The sequence below is a fragment of the Chaetura pelagica genome, unplaced genomic scaffold, assembly GCF_000747805.2.
Source record: "Chaetura pelagica isolate M959 unplaced genomic scaffold, ChaPel_1.0 scaffold76, whole genome shotgun sequence".
In the NCBI taxonomy this organism is placed as follows: domain Eukaryota; kingdom Metazoa; phylum Chordata; class Aves; order Apodiformes; family Apodidae; genus Chaetura; species Chaetura pelagica.
In genome coordinates this window covers 6011083-6022363 of record NW_009970723.1, presented here as the reverse complement: position 1 = coordinate 6022363, position 11281 = coordinate 6011083, and the positions used below count along the sequence as shown (strand labels likewise).

At 39.1% G+C, this 11281-nt stretch overlaps 1 protein-coding gene across 1 annotated transcript in view; it reads right to left on the bottom strand.

The window, feature by feature from the left end:
* Positions 1-11281, bottom strand: part of NECAB1 (N-terminal EF-hand calcium binding protein 1) — a 56851-nt gene that overhangs the window by 2208 nt on the left and 43362 nt on the right. The window contains exons 9-12 of the mRNA XM_010006421.1: positions 7006-7059; positions 5432-5544; positions 3271-3348; positions 2194-2285 (exon numbers count right to left, since the gene is read on the bottom strand). Coding sequence (XP_010004723.1) covers positions 2194-2285; positions 3271-3348; positions 5432-5544; positions 7006-7059 — 337 coding nt within the window. The remainder of the gene's footprint in view (positions 1-2193; positions 2286-3270; positions 3349-5431; positions 5545-7005; positions 7060-11281) is intronic.

Sequence of the window (11281 nt, the reverse complement as noted above, 5' to 3'; positions counted from 1 at the left end):
TCTGCACACCTACGGTCCCGGAGCCGCGCACCGACTGCCGCCGCTTTGTGGTGGGGGGTGGGCGACCTGCGCTTGGAGCGCCCGCAGCCTCTTTGCTACCCAGCTCATCCTACCTGCACTGCCGTGGTGAGACAATTCCGGCTACCCCAGCTTATAGGGGAAAATATAATCCAGCCATTCGGGCAAATCCCTCCCCTCTGCTTCCCTCACGTGGATAAGATGTGTAACTAAGGTGTACCCATATATGTTTAATGTGTTGTAATCACTCCTTTTGAACCTCCTGCCCCAAATTGCTTTGTTTTCCCCACAATAAACCTTGCTGTTGTTAGAAATTTAGTAAGCACTGAGCGAGTTATTCACTCAAAAAAGTCGGGACATAAGTTCCTGTATCCTCTGTGTGAGGCGATACCACGTGTGGATCTCTCAGCAAATCCTGATAAGTTAATACACTCCAATAAGGAGATATAATAGGTCACGGATCGTGACAACAGGTAATAGTAATCAGGTTTGTTGATTGTAAGCAGGTTGTGGCTCCCATTAACTGGTGGTAAATTAATTTGCTTTAGAATGATATTTGATCTAACAGTCTTAAGATTCCATGTCTTCCTGAATCATTCTTAGCTAGGTAAGTGTATCCTTATTAATTTTAATTAACTGAGTGGAGATAGGTTGTAATCTTTGAATCAGATTCACATTATAATTTAGAATTGTTTCAGTCCTTCGTTAACAATATGTGTAAAAAACTGTAGATGAGTTTGAGCTAGGGTAAGTTTGTTTTTAAAATACAGCCTATCTGTGTGCTAGTTGCAGACAGGCTGGTTTTTTTCCTGATTTTACACTGATACTACTTTATGATGTCTCAAATTCTTTCAAAAAGTATACTGGCAGCAATGCAGCCATCATTCATGATCATTTTCTGCCTTTCAAATACAAATACTGTTTGTATAGATCAAACATGGGAAGTACATTCCAAAAAAGAATTGTTCAAATGTCTGCACACATTTCTAAATTACCGATAATCCATGAAATGGTATAAAAAATGTGGGAGTGCATTACTTCCCATTGCCCCCTCAGCAAGTAGTGTAGGTTGAGAAATGCTGTTTCTATGGCAACAATCTGCCAAGGTAGAGAGCTGCAGACTGAAGTCTTTAGCAGGCAGAGTCCATGCTTTAATGAGCATTTTGAATCCCATTACATACACCTCTGTATTTAGGCATTTATAAATTATGTTTAAAATTTATTTTGATTGTACTTCAGCTGTGAGTAAAGTGCCCCTGAGCACTCCTGGGTAATACCCAGTCTATCTCTTTGACACAAATAAGTTAGGGAAAAGGCTGCATTGTTTCCTTCAGCCAAGTTTGTCTTAAATCCAGCAATTTCCCCAGTAAGATACAAGATCTGAGGGGATTCTTGGTTCATTAGGTGCAATCCCTTGATACTGCAGGCATGCATATACTTGTGTGTTCAAAGCAGGCTCATGAGGTCTGAAAATTTGTCTGGTTTCTTTTAAGGAGAAATGCCAGGTGTAGGACTATGACTTTTTTCCCTACTAGGTGGGGTTTTATTTTTTTAAATTGTGTATACTTAAACATAGAGGAAATAAGGATTTCATTGTAATAGAGTTGTGTTGGACAATATAAAAATTGTGCTGTCCTCCCTCTGTGAATTTGGGATTGGTGCTTGTTTTGCTTCATCCTGTACTGTTTCTTGGATATCATTTCTCAGAGAAGGATGATGTTGCATCTTGATTTGTTTGTATTAGAAGTAGTAATTTGGAGTCATTAACACCCTGCTTTTTTAAAGTAATTTGTTTTAACATAGCAAGAAGCAAGTACAACAAATTGGTTAGAGAATTTAAATTATTAGCAACAAATACTCACATCAGTCAATATAAATACGATTAAGTTGAAGTCTTCGTCAGCAAACCTTTTTTTTTGTCTGAAAATCTAAATCAGCCTCTTACCACAAGTAGTATTGTTTATTCTTGATATTTTCTTAAATAGTATATGCTTGCATACGCTAGTGTTAACTTGTACTGTATAAAATTGTTGTGGATCTTATTCTTCTTCATACCTCACCAAAGAAAATCTCACTAACACTGATATTATGCAGTGATCCTGCATATGGAGCAGACTAATCCAGCAGAACTCTTCACATGAAACAAGCAAAATATTGTGAACAACTTTTATTTACCAGGGACTAGCATTGTTGTGATGAGCTCTGGAGCTTCCAAGAAGTCCATGTTACTTCTTTGGAATGTCTTGCTGTAATTCATTTGAAGGTGGCTAAATAGTTGGGAAAAAAAACAAACACAAAAACAAACAACAAACAAGAATAGAGCAAAGATTTTAAAGGGGCTAAATGTAATGCTGTAAGACAGATTTTGTGCTTCAAAACTTAAGCAATTATGATAGTGGGAGGGGAAACCAGGTAAGTTGTGAAGTGCTTGTACATTATATTAAACAGACTTTTTCTTCTGTATGATTGCCTGTTACTCTGATGCTTATCTCTTGGTTGTAACACAGTTCTTGTTCGATATGCATTGATGTATGTTTCCTGTGGTTTTGAGTCTTTCAGGAAGTAAACATACCTGCTTTGAAATGGGGCTTTGTTTAAAAGAAAAAGATAGTAAGCTTCAAGAGACTTCCCTGTCTCCCTTCAGAACAGTTGCTATATACATACTTATGATCAGAGGGTTTGGTTGTTTTTTTTTTAAATAGTAAAAGTAGTTAAGGAAAGAAAAAAATAATTATAATACAAAAATAATATTTAGCCACCTGCCTGCAGCAGGTTAGAACTCAGGACTTCTGATCTGTAACTTGTTTTTTGGACCCAAAGGAGACATTCTGGGAAATTGCCAGATGGGTTTTTGTGATGTGGATTTGGGAATCTTTAGGAGAGTTCCCCATGACTGCTTGCATCCTTAAGTGTGTTGCTGGATGGTGTAAACCCTTCTCAGTCACTGGCTCCTTTTCTCCTATTATCATTAAACTGTGGTAATGCTGCTTTGGACCTGTGATTTTGTCTTTGATTAATTAACATTCCTCTGATGCTGTACCTTCCTCTACTCACTTTCAGACATTTTATGCTCTGTTCAAACTGTGTCTAACACTTTTATTTATATGTTTCAGTATATTTTAGTCTTTAGCAATTAAAGTATTGTTCTGAAGTATTGATTGTAATATATATTCAGTCCTTCTACACTATTGCTCTCTAACCTTCAAAACCTTCCATATCACAAAAAACCCATTCCAGACTCCCAAAACTTACCTATTCCAAGCATCACTGTTCTCCCAGAACTCATAAACCATGAAGCAGGAATCACTTGGAAGCTTCTGTATAGAAACACTAAGAATTGTAGGATAGAACGAATTTAGTCAAACCTAAAAAAGTTATTGGACAACAAATCTTATTCCAAGTTTTTATGAGTAAGAACCAAATGTAGTGTTTTTTGGAAAAAAGAAAAAAAAAAAGAAAAAAAAGAAAAAAAAAGGGCAAAACAAAAACAACCCAAATTAAAAAATTATCAGATAAGGGCTTTTTGGGAAACGTACTACAAATTGCCTGAGCTGTTTTAAAACTGAGTATTCTTATGACTATTTATTAGCATTTTATTACACTTATGATGGCCTTTATAAACTTATGATGGAATTTATAAAATTATTTTTTCATGCTGCTCCAACAGTGTTATTTATGAAATAAAATACTGATCAGTGATACAGAAAGCTAATCAAACATCTGTGGTACAGGAGAAATCAGCTAATACAGCGTATTGCACACAGCCAGCAGCTCAAATGCATTTATAAAGTAACTTGTGCTGCTCCATGGAAGAATTAGATTAGGAGAAGTCATCCTTTTTATGAGAGATGCATCAATGTGACATGAAGTTTGTGTCCTTTGAAAGCAAATACTAATGAAGCAGAAAGAGGGATGCGCTGATGTCTGCTGCAGATAGACTTTGGAAATAATACCATTGTGTACTAGTTAATTTTTTTATGCTATTCAGCTGACAATTTATCATGAGTAAAAATTACCCACAGAATATCTGCTGATCTGCTACACATCATCCAATTTGTTATCTGGAGCATAAAAATTTTTTAGCATATAGACTACTTACACATTTGAGTACTTAAATTGATGTTGAGATGTATAGCACAAAAAGTATAGATGTGTCATTTCTTGAGTGTCCAAGAGTGAGATTATTGATCTTATTACTGCCGTCCTTGCAAATTGGTCTCAGATTATAGATCATACTGTATTAAGCAGTAAGTGATGTGAGTTACTTGCTTTATCCTGCTATTTGTGAAAGTACAGTGTAAAACAGCAGCAATATAAAGAACTGTTGGAAAAACCGTCAGTCAGAAACATCCGCAGTGAGAAACAACCGGTAGGTGGCATTACAGATTTACCAAAGCCTGGAAACTTCAGAAAAGAAAGAACTCTGCCATCATTTAAGTGGCATTCAGTTTTCACATAAACTCTCTCCCCTGACAAGTTTGCAGTCACTGCAGCGTTCTGCTGGATGTTCGCTTTTGGAAAGGGGCTGAGAGGCTTCTCTTCTTTGTTTTTTTCCAGCTCTTGTCCCACAAGAGTTTTATTTTCCTTATCACTCTGCCTTTACAACTGAACCACAGCAAAAATGTCACTCTTCTTCCTCCAGCTTAACTTACTTCTGGCCTGTGTGAACACTACTGATACTACCATAAGTGTGATGATCTCGTAACAAGGCTTATAAATTAGGGATGTGACAGGCAGCCTGTGAAGCCTTTGGAAGATACTGTATTTTGTACACATTATAAAAGTGTTTATTTCATAGTCTGTAGTGTGGACTGCAGCATTCTCAAGTATGCTAAATTATGAAATTCTGTACAGTTGTGAGTCACTACATTTTTTTCTTAGCACAGTTCTAATGTTTTATTCTAAAAGAAGCAAAGAAGAAATACACAGTTTCATTGAAAAGTTTGTTTTTTAATTTTTCTTACTAATTATTATGAATTAAAATTTTAAAATTACAGCCTAAAGGGGAGATTTTTAAAGCTTCCAAGCAGAAAACAGGCAAACAAGTTGATAACTTGCTCACTTGCCAGGTGAGTGCAAATGAAGGATGGCAAATGAGTTTTCCAATAAAGAATGTCAGCCTAGGAGCTTCCAGAAGCAATGAATTGATGATCTGCAGAGCTGAGAATCCTTAAAAGTTTGTTAGTATCTTTGGGATAGCCTGTATTGTCATTTTGTGATACCACTGAAAGCCTGCACATATACTTTGACATCTCTTTCTGATTTTAGTTGTCTTTGAAAAGCTTTGTCTTTCACACCTGTTTTCCAGCCAGAAAGGCTGTCAAAAGTTCTCTCTTCATAAATAATCCAGCTCTACTTAGGTTATACACTACATTTCTTTCCTTCAGCCCAGGAACAGTAACGTTGTACTTACTGCAAGCAGCCACCCTGAGAAGCAGCAGATTCCACGTAGCGTTTCAGAGCAAGCCGGAATTCCTCAGTTTCTTCTTCTATCACCGACATTTTACGTTGAACAATCATTATGTGCTGATACAAAACCATAATATTAGTGCTGAATTGCTTGTACTTTAAACTCAGAGAAGTATATCATAAAACAATAATAAACACAATTATCAAAGAAAACCCACAACAGTTCCTTTGAAGTTTGCCATCCCTGTTTTAATGCTCTGGAGTAGTGGAGAAGTAGAAATGGTCATGTGTGGCTTTTATGGCTAGGCAGGCTCAGGCACAGAATGGAAACACCCAAAATGAGAGTCCACCTTAGAGAAGGCAAGATTTGTCCTAAGCCAGGATGAGAGAGTGTTTTCAGAAGAGTGTGAAGCAAATTTTGATCCTTGAAATGTTCGGTAATAAAGTCAGCATGTTTCCTTGGTTGAATCCGTATGCAAGTAGTGCGAGGTTTGAAAGCATATTCCTACCATCTGCAGGCAGTGTTACATTAGATTCAGGTGCTCTTGTAGTCTTTGACCTTGTAGAGCTCTGACTCATGCCTGAATAAGATGCCTGTGGTAGCCCATGTTAAGTTATTAATAGAGCGTTTTTTTCTCTTCACCTTTCTGCAAAAAATGAATTATCTTTATAAAAGGGTCAATAGAACTTGGCAGTACAGAAAACCTATTTATCCTGAATTATTATAATTTAGCTAATGTATGTAGTTTACATATTGATTCATCCATTAGAGCTTGTCAAGTTTACTAATACAATAGTTAAAGAAACACCATGTGCTTCTTAATACAACTCTTGTACAGGTTTTTTTGCTTGTTTCTGCCTTGATTATTGACAGTGTTATCTCCTGGATTATCCCTCTGTCATAAGCAGCCTTTCTAGCAGTATTGTATAAAAAAAAATAATCTGTAATGCAGTGAGGAATTTTATGGATAATGTATTTTGGTTATTTTTTTCATGTGTATTTGATCTTCTTTTTGTTACGTTCAAAGCCCTGAATTTAGGGATGCTACTGTATTTGAAAAATAGAGCTCAAGCTTAGGACATAAATTTACTCAACAGTAAATTTATTTCTGGTCCTGCTTTTGGTTTTGTAAGTTGTAATATTGATTATTGCTTAGCATCAGATGCTCCCCCATCTTTCCCAATAGGGTTTCCTATAGCAGTTATGGGAGAGAGGAAGAGAGCCTGTGCAACTGTGATTTAAAACATGAATGTAGAATTAGGTGATTGGGGGCAGAGAAACTAATGCCTAGTACACACTGCTGCCAAATTTGGTACATTATATTAATGACACTTTTTCCTCCTGGAGTTTTTGGCTCACTAAATCCATTGAAAACAATTCAAAAATCAATATAAAAGATTTGCCCACGTTCTAGATTTTGTTCTGTTGCCTTTTGCACAATGTGCTCTGCTAGCTAAAATGGATTCTTGCCACTGGAAAAAGTAAGGATGGGTATTTTTTAAATTATTTTTTAACAAAAGGGGTCAAGTTGTTGTTTCAGTACCCAGAATTTAAAAATGAAATGTCAAAGCACTTACAGATTTTGCCTTTTCTTCCAAAACTTCCTCCTGAAATGGCTCAAGCTTTAGGTCCTTTGAAGCAATTGAAAAAAAAAAATAGAAATACAAGAGGAAATACTGCAGCTGTATTCTGGTCTTACCTTTTTAATAAACTATTCCAATGGCTAGATTCTGTCTTATCTCCAGAAGTTATAATTAAATCCCTTCTCTGTTAGCTGTAAGTCAAGCACAAGCATTGTATGCAGAATCTTGCATGCTTCAGTGGTTAAATCCAACCCAGGCTGTTCTGTAAAGTTCTAAGCAGTTAATTTTTCATTTGTAACAAATCCACTTCACAAATGTACGTTGGATTTAATCGAGAAGAGACAGTTACTATCTCCAATTGTCTCTTGGACTGTGGAGATGACCAAGGATGGTAATTTGAAATGAACTGTCAGCTACTATTATGCAGTCATAAAACTTTACACAGAGAAACTTCTTGGGAGGGGGGTGTGGTTGCAAGTGGCTGTACAGAAAAAGATGTGCGTGGTGTTCCAGGCAGGTTTCCGAACTGGTGCACTTGCATCTGAGGGCAGGCTGGGCAGCAGCAAACAGATGCATCTCTGGGGCAGCAGTGTGCTTGCTTGACACACTTCCTGAGCTGTTGATTCGTGCAAACACCATCTAGTAATGCACACCAAATTCTCATTTACAAGGCAGGCACAAGCTTTACCTTCTAACTCAGTGTCATGTGGATATTCTGAAAAATACCCATATGCCTTAAAAAAACAGATAGTGTTGCAATAACCAACTCTTAGTCCTTCACTTCTCAGTGCAAACAATTCTCATGTGACAAAGATGCTTGCAGCTGGGTGAGGACTAATTAACTGTAGGTAGCAGGCATTTCACCAGCAAAAGTACTGCACTCTCTGAAAAGCCATCAAGATGTGTCCAGGTAGAATTCAAATGAAGAGGACCTCCACCAGCAGCAGGTGGCAGAGCAAGGCAGGAGTGAAGTGGTAGTAACAGTTACTGTTGTGTAGCTGAACCTCTCCTGCAGAATGTGCATAGACAGGCATGAAATGTGTGCGTGTGAAACCACCCAGCTTTAATAGCTCATCTGTCAGTGCAGACACTTCAGATAAAAACCGTGAGGGAAAGTGCATATTCCTGTGGTTGTTTTATACTTGAGTGCAATTTTTTTCTAGGGAAAGGTACTGAAAAGGAGAGGAAAGGAATGACATTATACTGCAAACTTTCTCTTAAGTTAGCAATAAAATAATTGTTTTTTTCAGTATATGTAACTTTAGCATTTGAGAAAAAAAATATACTTAAAAGATTGATTCATGGTTAAATTCACCTTTGGCAGAAGACAGCAAAAGAGTCAGACAGCACTAAATCAACCAGTCAACAGGTAGTATTCCAGTAGGAACCACTGATGGATAACTTGCTGGCCACCTCAAGAAGTTAAAAATAATCTATACAATTTCTTTAGCAACAGTATGTCATTAGACAGAGCATGATTAAACAGATGAGGTGAGGCACAGACAGCTTGCTGTGACCTCAGAGCATGCAAGCACTAGCACAGTCCTCATCCATGTGGAAAGAATGCTCGGACATGGTCTGTCTCAATGTTGAGCAGAAGTGAAGTAGCCCAATGCAGATGAGAGCTCCTGCCAGACAGCTACCATGCAGCCAGGAAATTAAAGCTGACCAAGACTGCAGCTCAGAGCTGAGGCTTTGCAATGCCTCCTCAGTCCTACCTCACCTCAACTGAGAATGGGTTGCTTCTGAAATTGCCTCTTAGTGTGACTGAGTGATCCTTCTAATGTGCTTCCAGGCAAAGTGGAGGAAAAAAAAAAAAAAAAAAAAGAGCTCTCATAGCTGCTGAAATGGAACACTTGGATGGATGTGGTGGATTAACCACAACACCATCTCGACTAAAAATGAGTAAGTTATGCTGAGACATGGCATATGTAATGGCCTTATCTCAGGTGGAAAGTGGTGACCTCCCACTTGGTCACCGCCTGATGATTCTGTCTAACTCGTTTCAGTCAGTGCTTATCCAAGCGAGCTGCGTTGCTTTTTGTTGACTTTGCCTTTTCTTGACTTTGCTTTGGAACAGAGTAGATGGGCTGACAGTCTCCTACTGCTAAGAGGCACCAGCATCCTTTTTCCAATAAATGCCTGTCCCAGTCATGACCCAGATGTTTTGCTAGATGCTGTTTAAACATGGATCACAGGGGGCTCCTCCCACTGTAATGAAGTGTAAATCTAATAAAATGAGGACAAGAGGGAATGTTGTCAATACAAAAGAATTCTCACACTTTTTAATATGCCTTACAATACTTTATAGGATGACAAGTTTTATTATTTCTAAGTTGCATGCCTAGTAAATTGGGATTTTGAGCTCACAGAGACCAGAAAAAAATTGCCAGGAGAAGAACAATCAAAGGATGTGGTCCTGGAGAAGCTGCAGAGATGGTGAATTTCTCACCTCTCAGTTACATCTGGCTGTGAGAGATGAAGTCAAGCTGATGCTCAGGCAAAGGTGGATATAGTGTCTCTGTTGGCAAAAGTAGTTTTGTCTAATTGCTATGTTTTATCAATTAAGTTTTATATTGATGAAGATAAAATTAGGGAAGGTTTATGTCCTGTCACTGTTTCCCTTTGGCACTGAGCCAAACGGAGGTTCTCTGTCATTTATCTGTCACAGATTTGATCATCTTGTAATACCCTTCTTGTAAGTTTATTTACAACAAAATGGTTGGCTGCGTTCTGTAATGTTTGCATTGCAGTGTTTTTGCATGCCAGGTTTCTTTTCTCCGTAACATTCTTTCAATCTTAAGTTTTCTTAAACTCCTTTCGGAGTTTTGCAGTTTTTGGAGAAAACTCCTCTTGGCATCAGTCCATCTTGGCAGGTAACTGTAGCAGGCCAGTGAGCTGCTGCTTCCAAAGCAGAGCTGCGAGTAAAGTTGGACTGAAAGTAGAGTTACATTCCTTGAAAGACTTTGACATTTCAAAATCCAATGTGTAGCTATTCCAAAACAACCAAGTTGCTGCTAAAATGTCATTAATGTGGCAACTGCTGTGTAATTGCTTTTCTCACGCAGAAGTGACCTCTAAGGAAGCAGTTGTGTTCAGGCAGATGAGCATGCCCTGGCTAGAGGCTTAATGGACTGAGCAGACCATGAGGAGCTGCTGAACATAGCAAGGAATAGAGTGAGAAGCTGACAGAAGTTACATACAGTGCCTCAAGGAATTGCTGAATTTCACAGTTGGTTAAGAAGTGATGTGAGAGACTGTCAGACCTCAGGGATAACCAAAGGGTTATCCCTTTCCAGAAACAGTCTTGCAAGGCCAGCAGTGCTGGAGGTGACTGTATCGGTGATGCAGCTAAGCAGGAATAAAGCTGAGATAACAGAAATACCAAATTTTGGTCCCAAACTGGGACCAATGAGGAGAAGTAATGAGGGGCAATTTGTTCTCCAAAAAAACCCAATGAAGTTACCACACACAGAAGTAACCCAACTTTTAAAAGCAGTAAATCTGATTAAAGAGAAATTTTCTGTTTAGACAGATGCCACTCAGGTTTTTACAAGCCCTAAGGAGACCTTGGTATCATTGGATCAGATGGGTCATTTATCAGACTCCTGGAGGGCTCTGCTTCCATGTGGGAACCACAAGCAGTCTCAGGGCTCTGGGGGCTGGTGAAGCCCAAGAGCTGGGGCAGCTCTCACAGCTCCCAGGCAGGATGGTTGGATTTGTATCAGCTTTTTGTTGAACTGTACTTATTAGGAAAGTGTTTTTAATCTTTAAACTTTAGTATTAGCTGATGGGGAAGGAGGAAACAAAACTTTCTGTCAAGCTTTATTGGGAAATTTTGGAGAGGAAGAGAAAAAAACAAACTGTGAAGGACCAGGTATTTCCTTACACGAACATGAAATGTCCTTTGAGTCAGCCGACAATACTGACTTAAAATGGCGTCTCCACGTGGCGCTGAACCCTCTGTGTGTGTGTGGGGGGGGGCAGCTGCTACGGGGGAGGAGCCGCGGCCGGAAGCAGGGACGGGACTAGGTCCCGTCTGATTGGCTGAAAAGCCCTGAAATAGAAAACCGGCCAATCGGGAGCGCAGAAAACCCCATAAAAGAGCCAGCGCGGCACGCTTCTCTCTCTCTCGTTCTCTCCTCGTGTTTGGCGCGCTGTTCCGCTCACACTGCTTGCCGCCGCCGTGTGCCTGCCACTGCGTGCCTGCCGCCACTTCTGCCGCTCCTCACTCGGCGTGGTCCCGTCGCCGCGTGCTGCCGCTTTTGCG